The sequence below is a fragment of the Garra rufa genome, chromosome 22 (genome assembly GCF_049309525.1).
Source record: "Garra rufa chromosome 22, GarRuf1.0, whole genome shotgun sequence".
In the NCBI taxonomy this organism is placed as follows: domain Eukaryota; kingdom Metazoa; phylum Chordata; class Actinopteri; order Cypriniformes; family Cyprinidae; genus Garra; species Garra rufa.
Window position 1 is genome coordinate 21,645,423 of NC_133382.1, and position 20,516 is coordinate 21,665,938.

Consider the following 20,516-nt stretch of genomic DNA (forward strand, 5'->3'; position numbering starts at 1 on the left):
AAAAATTCGTTTTATTTTTTGCCGCGGACAGGCTGTGTTGCTTCCCTCTGCTCTATCCTGACACCAAAGTTCAACATCTGAAACATTAAGAGCCTCAAATACTGTTGAGGTCAAAAGTTTACATACACCTTGTAGAATCTGCAAAATGTTAATTATTTTGCCAAAATAAGAGGGGTCGTGCAAAATGCATGTTATTTTTTATTTAGTACTGACCTGAAGAAGATAACATAAAATACGTTTAGATATAGTCCACAAGTTCAGAAGTTAACATACACTTGATTCTTAATACTGTGTTGTTACCTGAATGATCCACAGCTGTGATTTTTCGTTTCGTGATAGTTGTTCATGTGTCCCTTGTTTGTCCTGAACAGTTAAACTGCCCACTGTTCTTTAGAAAAGTCCTTCAGGTCCCTCAAATTCTTTGGTTTTTCAGCACGTTGTGTATTTGAACCCTTTCCAACAATACTGTACTGTATACCAATACGACTGTATGATGTTGAGATCCATCTTTTGACACTGAGGACAACTGAGGGACTCATATGCAACTATTACAGAAGGTTAAAACAATCACTGATGCTCCAGATGGAAAAACTATGCATTGAGAGCCGGGGGGTGAAAACTTTTTGAATTTGAAGATCAGGGTAAATTTTACTTATTTTGTTTCTTGGAAAACATCGTAAGTATCTTCTGTAGCTTCTGAAGGGCAGAACTAAATGAAAAAAATCTGATATTTAGGTAAAATAAGAAAAATGTACTCATTTTCATTCTGTCCAAAAGTTTACACCCCTGGCTCTTAATGCATCGTTTTTCTTTCTGAAGCATCAGTGAGCGTTTGAACCTTATGTAATTGTTGGACTGTAAAATGGCTTCTGTTTTATACTGAATCTTTGATTTGTTTAGTTGTCATTTCAGTGTTGTTTCAGTAGTTTTTCAATGAAACCTTCAAGTACACATTTCCCAGTTAATTGAAATCATGCCAGTTTTTGACACACAAAATTAAATTGTTTCCTACTCAAGGACAAAGCACAATTTGTTTGTGTGCTCAAGGCTATGTCAAGTTTCTCATTTCAAACTGTTTCCCACAGCAACTGAGCAGCCACAGACCTTATATAACAACTTCTCAGATCCAGAAGGATTCAGCAGAATTAGTAAATGGCACACTTTATTTAGTTCCTCCTTTAGTAACGCTCATCAGGGAAATGTAGCCGCAGAGGCTTTTTCTATTCATAATTTAACACTAATAACTCAACAATGGTGCATTGAAAACGTGGATGCTGTGAAATGAAAAAATGGATTTCCTCCATTCTCTGACATTTTCATTGGATGTGGTGGGAACACATTATTCTGTAATCCCATCTGTCACATTGGATTATGATCAGATTTACTGAAATATAATTGAATATCTCTAGCAAATAGGCAGGATGCAACTGCATTATGACTTTTTTGCTGCTCATTTACAGATGCTGGCTCATCTATAAATAAAACTGCTTGCACAGTAGCATACTTTTAATTAATTACATACTGTGCTCTGTTTACGTATTTATGAATGTGTGTGTGTTTGAGAGATTACACATGGTTTGGGGGTTAAAGTTGTCGACAGATATTAGCTAAGTCTGACAAAACCTAATTTGGGGATGTTTTTCAAATGAGGAGAAAAATGATTAATAAATAAATAAAATTATACAAAAAAGATTTCTTTGATAGTTAATGATGGATTTGGATTATTGGATAGTATTTATATATATACAGTTGAAGTCAAAAGTTTACATACACCAAAATAAAAGGGATTATACAAAATGCATGTTGTTTTTTATTTAGTACTGACCTGAAGATTTTTCACATAAAAAACATTTACATATCGTCCACAAAAAAAAAGTTTATTTTCAGTTTATAAAACTGACCCCGTTCTCAAAAGTTTACATACAGTTGATTCTTAATAGTTTGTTGTTACCTGAATGATCCACAGCTGTGTTTTTTTTTTTTTTTTTGGTTTAGTGATAGTTGTTCATGAGTCCCTTGTTTGTCCTGAACAGTTAAACTGTTTTACTTATTTTGACTTCTGGGAAACATATAAGTATCTAGTACTAAAATATGAAATTTTGGCAAAATAAGAAAAATGTACACATCTTCATTCTGTTCTAAAGTTTACACCCCAATGTATTGTGTTTCTTTCTGGAGCATCAGTGAGTGTTTGAACCTTCTGTAATAGTTGCATATGAGTCCCTCAGTTGTCCTTAGTGTGAAAAGATGGATCTCAAAATCATACAGTCCAACAATGACCTGAAGGATTTTTCTGATGAACAGTGGGTAGTTTAACTGTTCAGGACAAACCAGGGACTCATGAACAACTATTACAAAAAAAAAAAAAAAAAAACAGCTGTGGAACATTCAGGTAACAACACAGTATTAAGAATCGTATGTATTTTTAGGAATTCAACTATTATTTTCTCTTGTGGACTATATGTAAATGTCTTTTATGTGAAATATCTTATTCAGGTCAGTACTAAATAAAAAATAACATGCATTTTGTATGATCCCTCTTATTTTGGTAAAATAATTAACATTTCACAGATTCTACAAGGTGTATGTAAACTTTTGACTTTAACTGTACATTCTAGCGTTATTTAAAACATAAGAATAATTTAGACAAGTAAATGTGCGTTTTAGTTAAAAACATGGCAATGTGTAAAACGTATGTTGTTTAATTTTAAAACCCTGGTATTATAGTATTGTTGTCTAGTATTATAGGTCATTCCAGTAATTTAAAGCCAATCCATGTTATGTCATTTCACATCAGACAATATGGTTAAAATGCTATGGGTATTTTGTTTCTGTTTTGCTATCTCTTTTCAAGGCCTGCAGCTGATCTGTAGTGCAGATTCTAAGTATCACAATAACACTAATACCACTAACCCACTTATATAGTTGTTATACACTCTTCACACTCACCGGACCACTGGAAGTTTAAAGCGATACAACCGTATTTATAGTAATTTGCATTAATGAAAAGGTGCTGTATTGGTATTGCAAACAACATTACACAACAATACCACAACAAATACTGTTTATTCTCTTTCTTCATTGGACAAAAGTCAAATGTAGTGTTTAGTTTTGGATTGATGGTAAAAATCCTTGATGTTTTATTGGTGTTTAATTGTCATAATAGCTAAAAGTGGATAATGGACTATAATTCATTATAATTAAAGACATTTTGCTTTGCTCTGTTGGAAAAGTGGTATGTGCTGTGTATATTTTTTTGGCTGTTGTGGAAGTATTTATTCAGTGAACTAGTTCTGTCTGGCTAGTAGCCCAGGCCTTTCATGTGCAGTGGCTTGAATATGTCTACAGTATGTGCTTGTTCAGAGATGTGTTTTCTTATCATATTCCATTTTCTCAAGTACATGCAGTTACATGTCCAAGCTTCCTTCATTATACTAGTGCACACTAATTTGCTCTCATGTCTTAGTTATCGATTAAGTTAATGTGTAATTGCAGGTAATTAGAGACACTCAGGGTCAGGTAGAACAGAACACTCTGTGCTGTAGTGCAGTTAACGCTGTGGACTTTGAAGGTGACTGTCACAGCTGGAGCTTGTGATCCTCTGCCAAATGAAGGTGATGATGCAGGAATTCTTCTGTTCATCAGGTCATTAACGCGACCTCAAATGTACCAAATGTACCACCCACAGCCCTTATTAGACTGTCAATAGCTGTATTTAATGTCATAATTGACCTTAAAGGATTAGTTCACTCCTTAATTACAATTTACTCACCCCCATGTTGTCCAAGATGTTCATTTCTTTTTTTCTTCAGTCGAAAAGAAATTAAGGTTTTTGAGGAAAACAGACCAGGATTTTTTTTTAATAAAGTGGACTTCAGTGGGGATCAGTGAGGTGAAGGTCCAAATTGCAGTTTCAATGCATTTTCAAAGGGCTCTACACAATCTCAGCCAAGGAATGAGAGTCTTGTCTAGCAAAATAATCTGTAATTTTCTAAAAAATATAAATTGATATACAAGCATTTGTGTTTAAAAAGTATATATCAATTTAAATCTTTTTTTTTTTTTTTTGAAAAATGGTCGATTGTTTCGCTAGATAAGGCCCTTATTCCTTGGCTGGGATTGTGTAGTGCGCTTTTGAACTGCAATTTGGACCTTCAACTCGTTGATCCCCATTAAATTCCACTATATGGAGAAAAATCCTGGATTTTTTTCCTCAAAAACCTTAATTTATTTTTGACTGAAGAAAGAAAGACATGAACACCTTGAATGACATAAATGATCATAAATTATCAGAAAATGTTAATTCTGGAGTGAACTAATTCTTTAAAGAGAGTATACTTTTATGTTTTCTGTTACTTTGTATTGTATTGCTTTGTAATTTAACTTATTTTCTAATAAATCATCCACACCTGACCATTCTGGCCAAAATGAGCCCATAAAATCATACTTGACAGGTATATGCAACATGACCTTGCAACAGTACTTTGATTATGCATTACTCATGAGTTCCTTCCCCTACAACGTGGGCTATGATTTGGTCCAGTCTAGTGGTCCCCACTCTTCAGTCGGATGGCACCAAATTCGGTGGCCCCTTAGTCTTTCCTCGTCCTCTGGTGGTCTGGACACTCCATGATCCTGTGGCCCCAATGCTACCTTGCCCGGAGTTCCAAAATCTGGTGGTCTCAGCTTTCCAAAGTCAAGTGAAAAAGTCCCTAGCTTGGTGGTCGCATATCTGGTAGTCTCAGTGCTCCCTAACCCTGTGATCCCAACTCTGGTTGTCTCTGAGGCCCCATCTGGTGGTCCCAGAGGTCTTTCCCCTGTCATCAGTTCTTCCAGTAATAGCTACTGCCATTTTGTGTGTCTGGGCCACACACTTCGCTAACTCTCTCAGAGGTGGTGTCATCCTCTTTTACTTCCCCAGAGCCAGCTGCATCTGCTATGGCTCTTCTAAATGGCCGCCCCTGACTTCTCAAAGTTTCCCACTAAGGCCAGGACCATCCCTAACTCGTCGAGTTCCCCTTCGCAGCTATGAGGGCCATTCCTAAGTCCTCAGAGTTCCCTATCATGACCAGGAGGACCATCTCTATCTCCTCAGAGTTCCCCTTCACAGCCAGGAGGTCCTTCCCTAAGTCCTCAGTGTTTCCTATCATGGTCAGGAGGTCCACTCCTACTCCTCAGAGTTCCCCTTCAGAGCTACAGTATGAGGGCCATCCCTGAGTCCTCAGTGTTCCCTATCATGGCCAGGAGGTCCACTCCTATCCCTCAGAGTTCCCCTTCACAGCTAGGAGGTCCATCCCTGAGTCCTCAGTGTTCCCTATCATGGCCAGGAGGTCCACTTCTATCCCTCAGAGTTCCCCTTCACAGCTAGGAGGTCCATCCCTGAGTCCTCAGTGTTCCCTATTTTGGGCAGGATGTCCACTCCTACTACTCCGAGTTCCCCTTCACAGCCAGGTGAGCCATTCCAGACTCCTCAAAGTTTACCTTTATGGCCAGTGGGGCCATCTCTGATTCCTCCGACTGCCTCTTTACTGCCAGGTGGACCTTCCCTAAACTCCTTGAGTTACTTGCCCATTCTTTTATGACCAAAGAGGCCATCTATGTCTGGTCTGTTACATCCATGGAGGCTGCCCCTGGGTTTGTTTGGTTCCCTGTCTCTGTTCTGTAGTGGTCTTCCACTCATGGTGGCCTACTCTGCTCAACCCTGGAGGTCCCCTGCTTAGATGGCACAGCCTAGGTCTCCTTCTCCTTTGGTTCCCCCTTGTGTTCTCCAGCTTAACCATGGTGGTCTTCTGTTCTGCTGTGGTCGCTATCTTAGCCAGCTTTGCTCTGGTGGTCTCCTGATCCTCAGTGATCTCTGCCAGCACCACCTTAATTTGTATTAATGAAAGTGTGAGGTAATTACACAAATTTAACTGCTGCCATCTATGTGATCTCATGGAATGTCTCTACAGTACTCAATATTATATGTTCAACTTTTGTTCTCATTTTCTCAAAGGCAGATGTGATGTCAGTAGCCTGTCTTCTGGATTGTTGCTGAAAGTTTCATCTCATGATGTGAAAATCCAACCCCTCTCATGTAGAGGAACAGCAGACCCTCTCCAGCCAGCCAACTCCCTAAAAGCATGTACTCCAGCGCCATTTTAGATTGCCAGAGAATTCAGTTGGAGCACTAGAGCTAGCTAGTGTTGGCTTAGACAGCGTGTAGGGGGTTATATTACCCTACAGGAATAAAACTCTTCCCTCTGTTGATGTGAGTCTTGCCAATGACATGTCACTGGTGCAAGCTTGCGCAATTCATTGGCCTTGAGGAAAGAGATTTAACCCTTCAGCTTCATTGACCTTTCACCGATAGCTTCCTAGATTGTTCCAAAATCTATCCATTAGCTTTACAGTGCCTCAGGTGAGGATTGTGTGAAGAAATTGCTTTTGCCCGCTAGCTGCAGTGTAACACATTTTTATAATCTTGTTTACTTGCTCTTGTTGCATTACAAAGTTTAGGTTTCAGAGAGTCGGACATGTCGAGAATGTCGCTCAAGAGATTTGATTTCGAGTTCAATATTAAGATGCTCAAGTTTCTGTGTTCACTTACTCAGTTCACCCTCACAACTTCTCTTGTTTGCACTGTTTCCCTATTCTTTATTCTGCTTATCTTCCTCCACCATCATTTTTCCATGTTCCATTTCTCCTTGCCCAGCCCATCCTCTTTTTAGTGCAGCTTGTATAACATCTTTAGCTGTGCTGTTTTTTGTTTTGTTTTGTTTTTTTTTAAGCCAAAATCAGACTTTCCGTATCTATAACCTTCCCGCAATTCAGTCATCATATGGCAGGTGTGCCATTCTTGGGAGCTTAAGCACCCAAAGTGTTCATTCCCAAGGTGCTGATGGGGTGTCCATCTGGAGCACTTAACCCCAGGGAGGGCTGTTCCTGGAATTGTTCTGGTATTTGCTGTTTTGGATGAAAACATCCTCCAGATTTCAAAATGATAGCTAACATTGTAACATGCACACTTTCAGTTGAGGAAGGACTGCTGCATGTGCTTGATCATGAGAGCAGCATTGCTTACAGACATTCCTCGCTCCTCTTATTCAGGTGTTGTTTTCTGTCTGCAGCTGAGCTAAATATACCAGCAGGGTGAAAGACACACCTTGTGGTGCCCAGTGTTGAGGACTTCTTATCATTGCAGGGTTTGGGTTACATTCTTCAGTACTTGATGGGCAAAAGTGTGCTTAGAGCATAGGTTTTCAAACTGGGGTCCAGGGACGCCCAAGGGGCTGCAATGATAATGCAACAATAATAACTCAGGATTCTGAGAAAAAAAAGTCACAATTGTGAGTTTATATCTTGCGATTCTGGCTATATAACTCGCAGTTGCAAGGTTATATATATGACTCAAAATGTTTTTCCTATTGCTTGCATACCAGTGATTATTCCTTGGTGCCATAGTTTGCCAACCCTTGGTTTATTTTTGTCCACTGTCATCTTAATACGAAGAAAATATCGTAATATTTTAATAGTAAATTATACTTCTTTTTCTTATAATTTGACTATATTTTGCTTATATTACTTTAACTTAATTGAATTTTTTGTAGTTATTAAATTTTGAAACATGGTGTCCTTACATATTACACTTATTGTTTTTCTCACAAGGTTTAGGGTTAGGTATAAATATCTTTTTTTTATATATTAGGTTCAAATTTCACTGGGGGAAAAAAAAACCTAAACCAGGGGTGGGAAACGTTGATCCTGGAGGGCCGGTTGCAAGTTATAAAGTAAAAATTGCCTGTTTTGAACTCACATTTGCGAGTTATAAAGTCAAAATTGTGAGATATAAACTCAAAATTGCGAGTTATAAAGTCAGAATTGCGAGATATAAACTCAAAATTGCGAGTTATAAAGTCAGAATTGCGAGATGTAAACTCACAATTTGGATTTCTTTCAGAATTTGGAGTCTTGCAATTGTGACTTTTTTTCTCAGAATTTTTATTGTCTTGCAATTCTGACTTTATAACACGCAACTGCGAGTTAAGTCAAAATTGTAAGATATAAACTTGTAATTCTGAGAACATATCAGTCTTTTTTCCCCCTCACAATTGGACTTTTATCTCACAATTCTGAGAAACAAGTTAAATTGTGAGAAAAAAGTCTCGTAATTGTGACTTTTTTCTCAGCATTGCGAGTTTATATCTTGCAATTCTGACGCAGTTAAGTTGAGAGAACATCAGTCTTCCCCCCCTCACAATTAGACTTAAATCTCACAATTCTGAGAAAAAAAGTTAAATTGCGAGAAAGAAAGTAAGAATTGCAAGATACAAACTTGCAATTGTAAGAAAAAAAGTCAGAATTGCAACTGACTTGAATTGCGACTGAATTGTGACTTTATATATTTCAATTGACAGTATATATCACACAATTCGGATTATAAATCACTGCTGCAAGTTCCTTGGGCTTCCATACTAAACAGCCCAAACCAGCCTATAATCTTTTAGAAGTATCTATTAAAAATCTCTTTTGCTTGATGAAATTCACTGTTCAATGTTTTCTTGATCTGGGTGTGTGCTGCCCTCTTACCTTACATGTTTTCTTTAAGACAGTTTGTGCTTTTAAGAGGAAGTTTTAATTCATTTGGAACAGAATACACACATTGTCACACCGCGTATGCCTATAACCTAGCTAACCTTCCATATCGGAGAAACCAACCTATCACTCTTCAGCAGCTGTGGAAAATATGTCTGCCATTTCCTGAGCAACATTCCTGTGTTATTGTTTGGATTTTTTACTACGAGCGGAACATTACTAGAATGCATTGTGTTGTGCTACAGCGGGAATTAGTGCACGTATTAGTATATGTGTGCGTTTGGGTGTGTGTGAAAGAGAGCGAGAGAGAGGTCCTGTTTTCTGAGTGCTAAAGCTGTTAAGCTTATTATGTAACAGCCAAGTGAGGTCATATAGGATGGGATCTTACAGAGGCAGGTGGATGACTGTCAGATACTTGGAGAGAATAGAATGCATATGACTGGGATTGTAAAAAAATTTAGAGCAAAACATTTTGTTTTATGTTATTCTCACCTAAACCTACCCGATAGTATGAACAAAAGCAAATATGACAAAAACGCAATCGCAAGCTGTTTTAGCTTGTTTTTCGATCTCTCATCTTTCAGCTCTTTCATTGTGAGTCATGTTTTTCATGGCTTTGTTATGTCCGGAAAGCTAAACATACAGTGCCTTGCAAAAGTATTCATACCCCTTCATTTTTGTCACATTTTGTTTTGTTGCAGCATTATGTTAAACTGCTTTAAATTAGTTTTTCCCCACATCAATTTACACTCCATACACCATAATAATGACAAAGCAAAAACCAGATTTGTAAATTTTACAATTTTTTTACAAATAAAACACTGAAATAAGTACATTGCATAAGTATTCATACCCTTAAGCACCTTTACAGCCTCAAGTCTTTTGGGGTATGATGTGACAAGCTTTGCACATCTGCATTTGGCAATTATCTGCCATTCTTTGCCTCACCTTTTCACCTCTCAAACTCTGTCAGCTTGGATGGGGGCAGATATTTTCTAGAGTCCTAGTTGTTCCAATCGTCCTCCATTATGGATAATAGAGGCTACATGCTTCTGTGAACCTTCAATGCAGCAGATTTTTTTCTGAACTCTTCCCTAGATCATTGCCTTAACGCAAGTCTGTCACTGAGCTCTACAGGCAGTTATCTTGACCTCAGGACTTGGTTTTTGCTCTGATATGCATTTAAGCTGTTAGACCTTTTCTGAGAGGTGTGGGCCTTTCTAAATCACACTCATTCAAATGAATTTGCCACAGTTTAACTCCACTCATCTAGAAGCAATATGAATGCTCCTGAGCTAAATTTCTAATGTCCCAGAAATGGGTATGAATACTTATGCAACGGGATCTTTTTAGTTTTTTATTTTTAATAAATTTGCACAAATGTTAACCTATTTTTTGCTTTGCCATTATGGAGTAGGGAGTGTAGATTGATGTGGGAAAAAAGTAATTTAAAGTAGTTTAACATAAGGCAGCATCAAAACAAAATGTGAAAAAAATGAAGGGGTATGATTACTTTCGCAAGGCACTGTATGGAGCTGTAATCATAAGTGTGTGCAAAAACGATTACAAGTGCCCGCTGTTTTAGTATTCATTTCTGTTGGAATCTGCAGTGATATGTACTTACTGGTACATATTTCGCCTCTTGCAAAAAAGTTGCCACAGGTACGTTTTTGTCATGAAATATGGTTAATATTATGAAATCAGAACGAGCAGGACTGAAGAAAGAGGTACACTTGTTTTTGTCTTTTATTCAGAATGAGATATCTCAGCTCTGGACAGACAGAAAGAAAAGCCATGGGAGAGAAGGAAATTCCAGAGTTATCATTTACCTCAGAGGAGGTGGAAAATGGATCGGCCCTGAAAATGATGTCATCGGAGTGTGTCTATGTGTATTATGTTCCTGATTTAGTTCCTGTTTTAGTGGAAAAAGGACTGTGAGAAAAGGAAAGAGAGCACGGGCAGAGATGGAGGGGTTCAATGAGGGAGAGGGAAAAATTAGAGGAGGGTTGTGTTTCAATTTGTTTTGTCCTGTCCACTCATGCACCTGCCCAGTCTCCAGTCACCATGTGCCTGGATGATGTCATGGTGTGCTGATTCGACACAACAATTACTCTGCTCACATAAACAAATGGACACACACCCAAACGCATGATCTGGTCTTGTTTATCACAGTCAAATGACTTCTATGAGCTGTGAATCCATGAAGCATGTGTATTAAATTATATATCCATTAATAGTTGGAAAACATCTTGATAATTAATAAACAATTTGTTTGTATGCTAATTGTATAATATCACACATTTGTACACATTTCTAGTAATTGTGGAATTAATTCTCATATTGTATTTTCAGAAAGTTTTGGAATATTTTTCCTCTCCCCAGATTTGTCACTACCGAAACACAGTAATATATAACTTAATTAGAAGGGTTATATTAACCTATTAAGATTTTGCTTACATCTACATTGTAAATATATTTTTTTGCTATGTAATTAAATTTTCTTATAAGTAAATCAATAACAATTACATTGTAAAACAGTATTTCAAGTGTAATTTTTGAAATTTGTTGTATTTTGAATCTGATTTTTCTTTGTAAAAGGCAAAAGTTGCTGATTTTAAAGTTAAGGATTCATTAGTTTAACCAAAAACTATCATAACATCTTAGTTGATAATTCATTATACTTTATTTTTGACAAAACATCTCAGTTTCAGCAGTGACAGTAATGCTTTGATAGTGATCACATTATAGAATTTTAACTTGCATGCTAATATATATATATATATATTATACTAAACATGCTAAAACACAAATAAAATGCATTACTGTACTAAAATTTTGATTATTTCCTCCAGATGTGAAGATTATGTGTTCTCTTTTGTCATTACTGAAACAATGATGACATGTTTTGGTTGTGACTTTCAGTAGTGACAAATTTATGGGATAACGCCCAAAAAAATCTCTGATGTCACTACTGAAACTCCACTAAATGTTTCAGTATTGACAATTTTAGATACTTTTGAACCTAGCTCAAAGATGCTAAACAGCACATATTTAGCTAGCACAGTTCTGAACAGCTGTACTACTATAAAACCTACATTTCATGGAATAATTACTAAGAAAAATGTGCTTAATTGCAGGAAAAAGGTGTTCGGTAGTGACGTTCCTTAAAGTTACACAGATTTTTCAGACTTTTGAACACATTTACCTTAGAATGATTGGGATCTACTCACCATGTAGCTATGAGAGAGAGTGACACATAAATATTTCCTAATCATAAATATAAGTGATGTAGTTAAAATCAGTTTCAGCCAATTAATGAAAATATGGGACCTTTTTTTTCAGTTTGCACCAATTCTGTAGAATGGCCCATATTAGATATTTCTTTATTAGAGGACATTCCAGTTTATAAACGTAATTCAACTAGCAACTATTAGTGACAGCACACTGAAGCACCAACATATTTTTGCTTTATATATCCTCACCTGAGTGAACTTTTCAGATTTTGTGCACATTTAAGTAACTGCTATGAATGACAGATTACGGTCTGGAAATTGTATGTTATCATTAATGTTGAACACATTGTAGCTTTAACTGTCTCTCTCTGCTTTTTCCTGCAGTTTGTGGATGTGACTTGGCTCAGGGAGGCTTTTTTGTGCGTCAGGGCGAGTACATCTGCACTCTGGATTATCAGCGACTCTATGGCACCCGCTGCTTCAGTTGTGAAGAGTTCATCGAAGGAGAAGTTGTGTCCGCCCTGGGCAAGACATATCATCCACGCTGCTTTGTCTGTGCCGCCTGCAAGTAAGACACAAATACAAACACGCTAACATGCATTCACTTTGGTACTTTTTACCAGTTTTAGCTTTACGTTTTCAGTTTAACATTTTTATGTGGATAGGGTTGCAACAGTAACCAAACTTGTTAATCACATTCTGTAGTTCATTCAATATCAATTTAATCAATAAATTGATGTCAATGTTAAAGGGATAGTTCACCCAAAAATGAAAATTACCCCATGATTTACTCACCCTCAAGCCATCCTAGGTGTGTATGACTTTGTTCTTTCAGACGAAGGCAATCAGAGTTATATTAACAAATGTCCTGGCTCTCCAATCCTTTTTAATGGCAGTTGAGATTTTAAAGTCCAATAAAGTGCATCCAGCCATCCATCATAAAAAGTATTCCATGTGGAGAGCTCATAAAGACCTCCTAAATCAAATCAATGCATTTGTGTAAGAAAATATCCATATTTAAAACTTTATCAACCATAATCTCTAGTAATCTCTGTTAGAAATGCGTCTTTATCAAATTTAGCACTTTCTGCAGGGTTTTGCCCTGGATGCACAAGTTCCATTTGTATCTTAAGGAGATTCAAACTAAATGCACTTATTGTGTTTCCATGCGTGCATCCATGCTAGCCCGTGTAGTTGCCATTTGTGGTGTTTTGTTTCTAATGTTCTGCCACTGACTGTGTGTGAGTGAATTTTATGGGAAGGCAGTCTTGTTACTCAGGGAGGGGAAGGAAAGGGGACCCGTCAGCTTTCAGTAAGAATGTTAAGTGTATGCTCCGCTCCCAGGCCACTTATTTCCAGAGTGGTGTAGGGTGTCCCTCAGTCTCTGAATGGATGTTGTGTATGTGCATGTGACATGTTGCTCAGAACGAGCCCCTCCTACATTTCCATAGCAATGCCCATGTTTCTTTGGACACGGTGTACCCAATTGGTATCTTGGGTGCGACTGGATTTTAAGTCACCTCGTAAATATCTCATTTGTAGTTAGTCTGGATGACTCTATCCAAGCTGTTCCAACACATAGTGTTTCTACATTTGCCAGTAAGAAATTATTGTTACTGCTATTATTAAAACTTTAATGGCAACCTAGTAGGTGTGAACAGAGGTCTACAGAACAGCTCTTGCTTTTGAATGATGACATTTTTACAAACTGCAGAGCCAAGAACCACAGGAACAGAGTACTCATTGTTAGACCAAGAAAAACAGACAACCAACATCCATCACAAAGAGTCTGGATAACATAGACTAGACTCATTCGTTTTAAATTCAGTGTCAGGCAGTTGTGTGTTAATTGGACTGGACTTTCACTCTTCCATTGGGCGATGAGCTGATGTTCAACATACCGTGATATCATCAGCTCTCGTACTGAACTGACAGCCAAAGAGAGGATTGGATATGTGCCATCAAGCCTGTATTATGATAACCCTTCTTTACTCGACTAAGAGGTCTTATTCCTTGCATATTCATTGTTTTACCACCAGTAAAAAATGAAAATTCTGTCATTAATAACTCACCCTCATGTCATTCCAAACCCGTTAGATCTTCGGAACACAAATTAAGAATTTTTGATGAAATCCGAGACAAATAAATTTTATAATAGTTTGATATTAAGAAAATAGTTTTAATGAACTTGAATTTAGGTACAGTACTGAAAAATAATGTGTAGAGTTGCTATAAGGCTTGATTGATTTTTGTCTGAAGGTCAGACTGAAATTCAAGTAATTGTTTGAGAAAACCCTGTTCACAGCTCTTAAATTTTATTTGCATTTATGAATATTATAATATTGCATGCAAAAACCTGTTTCAGCAGTTCTGACACCACTGATGCCAAACAGCATTGATTCTTGTGTGTGTCATAGCTGGTAATGAGGTGACAGTTTGAATATTCAAATATCCAAATGAGTATTAATGCTAAAAAGGAGCTGAAGTTATACAGTAAATAGTGGCTTTGGTCTGGTACAGCTTCAGAAGACGTTCTTGTAGCTTATTTTAGGGTGCTTTTCTGTGATTTAAAAAATATATATAGTATCCTTTTAATCTTTAACCTAATTTAGGATAAATACTGTATGATGCAGGACCACTAAACCAGTCCCAAGGGTAAATTTTTTTTAAAATTGAGATTTATACATTATCTGAAAACTGATGTATAGTTTGTTAGGATAGGACAATATTTGGCCAAGATTCAACTATTTGAAAATCTGGAATCTGAGGGTCCAAAAACATTAAAATATTGAGAAAATCGAAGTTCTTAGCATTGCATAGTACTAAGCAAAAATTAAGTTTTGATATATTTACAGAATGACATTTACAAAATATCTTCATGGAACATGATCTTTACTTAATATCCTAATGATTTTTGGCCTAAAACAAAAATCGATAATTTTGACACATACAATGTATTTTGGCTATTTGCAACAAATATACCCTGGTGTATGGTGACTGGTTTTGTGGTCCAGGGTCACAACTGTCTCCTTTTGTAAATAGAAAGTTTTCTTTTTTTAGTAAATTAAATTTTGAGTGAACTATGCCTTTGAGAATGAATCTGCCTTTGCTTATGCTGTTACTTGATTAATTTTAAAAGACTAATGAAGCTGTAATAGTCTTAGGACTTAAAGTGTAGTACTTGTTAACTGTGAATATGCTAAAATGTTTTTCATATATACAGTCAAGCCTGAAATTATTCATACCCCTGGCAAATTCTGACTTAAAGTTACTTTTATTCAACCAGCAAGTTTTTCTTTGACCGGAAATGACACAGGCTTGTCAGCTTTTATTTACATTTTAACAAAAAGTGGCATGTCCAAAATTATTCATACCCCTTGCAAACTGCCACAGTCTATGGGAAAATACAAAGTTCTATACCATTCCAAATAGTCCAAGCTGTTCTAAAGCATCCTAATTACCCTGATTCATTGGGAACAGCTGTTTTAATCAACTCAACAGGTGAAAAACAGAAGCTCTCTGCTGTTGGTTTGTGGACAGTCATGGCTAAGACAAATGAGCTCACTGAGGGCCTGCGGATGCGCATTGTGGCTGCTCACAAGTCAGGAAAGGGCTATAAGACCATATCTAAATGTTTTGAAGTATATAGTGCAAAGTATTATTAAAAAATACAAGACGTTCCACTCTGTGAAAAATCTCAGAGGACGTGGTCGGAAGCCAAAAGTGACACCTGTGCTGGCCAGGAGGATACTGAGAAAGGTAAAAAAAGAATCCAAGGATCACCACCAAGGCCATCCTGATGAATCTGGGCTCTGCTGGTGGCAACATCTCAAGGCAGACAGTCCAACGGACACCGTATACCGCTGGGTTCCATGGTAGCAGACCAAGGAGGACACCACTTCTCCAGATAAGGCACACAAAAGCCCGCTTGGCCTTTGCAAATGCTCATCTGGACAAAGAATAAGACTTCTGGTCTTCTGTTTTATGGTCAGATGAAACAAAAATTTAATTGTTTGGCCACAATGATGTAGCCTCCATTTGGCGTAAAAAAAGAGAAGCTTTCAACCCTAAGAACACCATCCCCACTGTCAAACACGGTGGTGGGAACCTAATGTTTTGGGGGTGTTTTTCAGTCGGTGGACCAGGGAACCTAATTACAGTAAACGGCACCATGAAAAAGGAGCAATACATCAAAATTATTAGCAACAACATCAGGCAGTCTGCAAAGAAACTTAGCTTTTGGCACCAGTGGACATTTCAACACGACAACGACCCAAAACACACAGCAAAAGTGGTGAAGAAATGGTTAGCAGACAAAAACATTAACGTTTTGCAGTGGCCCAGCCAAAGTCCTGACTTCAATCCAATTGAGAATCTGTGGAGGGAGCTAAAGATCAGGGTGATGGCAAGGAGACCCTCCAACCTGAAAGAGTTTGATCTCATCACTAAAGATAAATGGGCAAAAATACCAGTGGAGACGTGCAAAAAGCTGGTCAGCAATTATAAGCGTTTGATTGCTGTAATAGCCAATAAATGCTTTTCTATTGATTATTAAGAAGGTATGAATAATTTTGGACATGCCACTTTTTGTTCAAATGTAGAAGATGAGTAATATTTTTTCCCACAATGATGCCTCTTGTACATCGTCTTATTATCAGATGGGAGAAGCCTGTGTCATTTCCGGTCAAAAAAACTCACTGGTTGAATAAAAGTAACTTTAAGTCAGAATTTGCCAAGGGTATGAATAATGTCAGGCTTGACTGTACATTTAATTTATTATGTTATGTATATGAGCCTAAATGAAAGCAGTTTGAGAAACTCGTATAAAGTTCATCCTCATGTGAAAGTGACTTTATAACTTTGGTGACTGATTAGGTGACTGTGTATATGTATTTCTGGCAGGCAGCCGTTTCCAGCTGGGGGCCGCGTGACGTTTAATGGGAAGGAGTGCATTTGTGAGAAATGCACTCAGCCTGTGCCAGTCAACAGCATGGCACCCCCACAGGCTGTGCACAGTGAGTACTCTGTGTTTCTGCATTGCAGTTAGCCATTCTATGTTAGCCTCTTTCTCTTACATACATACACACTCACTCATTCATTTCCTAAATGTCTGCAATGACAGCTTCCCCTGCCATTTCATTAGTAACCCACTACACTTTTGTCTCACTCTCTTTGCAGATTGCTGTGGCTGTGGAAAGGAGTTTAAAAATGAGCAGTCTCTGGTGGCGTTGGACAAGCACTGGCACCTTGGCTGCTTCAAGTGCAAAGTGTGCAATAAAGTGCTTAATGCAGAATATATCAGCAAGTTAGTCCCACTTTTACTCTTTTGTCTGTGTGTGAATGTGTAGATGGTGCTTGTGTGTGCTTTATCGATCGCAGTAATGTGATATGGTGCTCTGCAAGCCTGCTGAACCCTCTGGAATGACTCAACATTATTGATGTGCTGTAATATGAAAGAACAGAGGATTCTCAAGGCCAGAGAGCAAACAGAGATCTGTCACCATCAATGAGTTCAAGAGAAATGCATTTTGTGTAATATGTGTTGATGTTCTGCAGGGACGGGATCCCCTATTGTGAGGCAGACTACCACGCCATGTTTGGCATCCAGTGTGAAACTTGCAAGAAATACATCACTGGAAAAGTACTTGAGGTTTGAAGAAATCTTTACTATTTGTCATGTGTACTTTAATTAATGGATTTGTTAAGAATGGATGACTGAATTTATTGTTAAATGATTAGTTCACTTCCAAAATAAACATTTCCTGATAATTTACTCACCCCTATGTCATCCAAGATGTTGATGTCTTTTTTTTCAGTCGCAAAAAGATGTAGATTTTTGTGGAAATCCTTCCAGGATTTTTCTCCATATAGTGGACTTCAATGGGGATCAGCGGGTTGAAAGTCCAAATTTGCAGATTCAAAGGGCTCTACACGATCCCAGCCGTTAAAAAATTTTTTGTTTTTTTTTAAGTTCAAATTTATACACTTTTTAACCACAAATGCTTACCTTGCACTAGCATGTGATGTGCATGTGCATCTTCATGCATTACGTAATCACGTTGGAAAAGTGCAAAAAAAAGTCCAACATTTGACGTTTGACTTTCTTTGCGTGTTCGCTTTGTGAACACTGGGTTGGTACTTCTGCCAATGTCATGGTGCATGATTATGTAATGAATGAGGTCGAGCTAGTGCAAGCATTTGTGGTTAAGAATTATATAAATTAGTATTTTTTTAAGAAAATGTCAGATTGTTTCGCTAAATAAGACCCTTATTCCTCGGCTGGATTTGTGTAGAGCCCTTTAAACCATTATATAGAGAAAAATCCTCAAAAACCTTACTTTCTATGCGACTGAAGAAAGAAAGACATCTTGAATGACATTGGGGGAAATTTTTATTCTGGAAGAGAACTAATCCTTTAATCCTTGCTTAAATCAAAATGAACCCTCTCTTCTTTTTTTAAAGACCAAAAAAGTTGGTGTCATTGAAATCGAAAGTTTGAGCCAGTGGTATTTATATGCTATTATAGTGTTTATTCAATTTTTTAATTTATTTCAATTGATATATTTTTATGACAAGGCAGCCCTTCTACTTTTTAATTCTTAATTCTTAATTTTTTTATTTAATATTTTATATATTTTTCAGCTTTACTACAAAAATGAACAACATGTTTTTCATTATTAGAGTTCATTCTTTTTTCTTTTGTTTTCTTTTCTTTTTTTAATAGCCAATAGACTTTAGTTACATGACATCCATGAATGAGGAGAGGGAACATTCTCATTTTCACAAGAATTGGCAATGCTGGATGAGTCGTCATTATTTTGGATCCATTTTCCTTCTTCAAATTTAAAGGGGTCATGAATTGTCTTTTTTCATTATTTTGTACTGTTTTCTATGGTCAGCTTATAATTTTATCAATATTTTTACATCAAAAAGAAGTATTAGGCTATTTTCTGTCCTGCTTTTAGCCCCCCCTCATAAGAATGCTCTGTTTAAATAGCCATGGCGGATTGTAGACTTGGAAGTAAACACTGCAGTGATTGGCTAACAGTTGTGTATGTTTGACAGCCTACGTCCTTCATAGATGGACGCTGATGTGATTTAGGTTCAAAATGTATAAGTACTCAGTACATAATGTATCAAACGATCAATAATAACAGACAAAGCAATAGTGACCACATAAAAACAGTTGCTCACAATTGTGCATTGCGACATTACTGTTGGATCCAATATAGTCAGTAACAGCATCGTCTCTTAGTTTCAGTCTTGCGGAAAAAATCTAAATCAAAGTATGCCTTGTTTGTAAACAAATGTGTGGTAAAATGAAGTGAACAAAGGGCCAAGTTCATACTGACTGGTCTGGAACTTAGTTAAAAATAAAGTTCATCCACTCTTTCCTAATGATCAAAGGGAAGGTAATGCAAAGACTGTTTTTCTACAACTTGGCACTGCACAGCATCTTGTTGTTTTCTGAGCCATCTTTATCATTTAGTTTCTGCATAGACATGCATTTTCCTCTCTCTTTATTTACCTATACTACATGCGCAAAATGGTTTGGGCAGATTGGGGTCAATATAAGCTGTTTTTAGACTGATGAGAAAGTCCTGAAAAAAGTTCCGAAACTTACAGGATGTTTTCTAGTACAATGACCTTGTATGTTTTAAAAGATCAAGGGAATTGTGACTTCTCAGTTGTCTTTAACTTAACTAGCATTTCTGCTAAAAATCAATTTTGTCAACATTTGGGAGTGCACTAGTATAAAACCTAGATAAACAGACAGAAATAAACCTGTAATTCTTGTGCGAATCTGGCCACTTTTTATGATGCAGTTAATTTCTGGTGGATACTATCAAGTCCTGCTTTTCTCATCAAATCTTCTGTTTCAGACATCTCACATTACTAAGTAAAATGTGTTATTAATGCCATTCCATGTTGACTTTATTGCAAGACTTGGTTGAGTTGTATCATATATTTGCGTTGAGTGTGTGTAAAAAGCTTTTATTCTCATCTGAGAGCTTCAGGTTGGTACTGTATAATCCTGGTGATCATGTTAAAGGGGGCAAAAGCTGCGTTGGTGCTTACAAAGACAATCTCAGACAGTCAATTCACAATCTAATTGGCACCTAATTACAATATAGAACAATATATCTCCTCATATTGCATCTCCCTTTCACTTTTTCTGTTTTGTTCACTCTCTTTTGTTCTTACATGCAAACTCTTCCTCATTTTTCTTTAAACAGCTATTTTGTTACACCCTAACAAGTACCCTATTGATGGTAGTTCTTTGTATCAGCTAAGTTTCCCATTGGGCGGTCTCATATGTGACCCTGGACCACAAAACCAGTCTTACGTAGCATGGGGATATTTGTAGCAATAGCCAACAATGCATTGTATAGGTCAAAATTACAGATTTTTCTTTTATGCAAAAGATTATTAGGATATTAAAAAAAAGATCACGTTCCATGAAGATATTTTGTAAATTCCCTACCCTAAATATATCAAAACTTAATTTTTGATCGTAATATGCATTGCTAAAAATTTCATTTGGACAACTTTCCTCAAGATTTAGATTTTTTTTGCACCCTCAGATTGCAGTTTTTCAAACAGTTTTCCCATCCCAACAAACTATACATCAATGGAAAACTTATTTATTCAGTTTTTAGATATTGCATAAATATCAGTTTCAAAAAATTGCCCCTTATGACTGGTTTT

General features: G+C 37.0%; 1 protein-coding gene across 6 annotated transcripts in view; it reads left to right on the forward strand.

The window, feature by feature from the left end:
- The window catches only part of ablim2 (actin binding LIM protein family, member 2), a 98,296-nt gene that overhangs the window by 30,620 nt on the left and 47,160 nt on the right, over positions 1–20,516 (forward strand). For all 6 annotated transcript variants that reach the window (XR_012341425.1, XR_012341426.1, XR_012341424.1 and 3 more), the window contains exons 3-6: positions 12,192–12,375; positions 16,710–16,822; positions 16,986–17,112; positions 17,364–17,457. Coding sequence is in view for 1 of the 6 variants with exons in the window: in XM_073828071.1 (XP_073684172.1) it covers positions 12,192–12,375; positions 16,710–16,822; positions 16,986–17,112; positions 17,364–17,457 (518 nt within the window). In the remaining 5 variants the exon portion in view is untranslated. The remainder of the gene's footprint in view (positions 1–12,191; positions 12,376–16,709; positions 16,823–16,985; positions 17,113–17,363; positions 17,458–20,516) is intronic.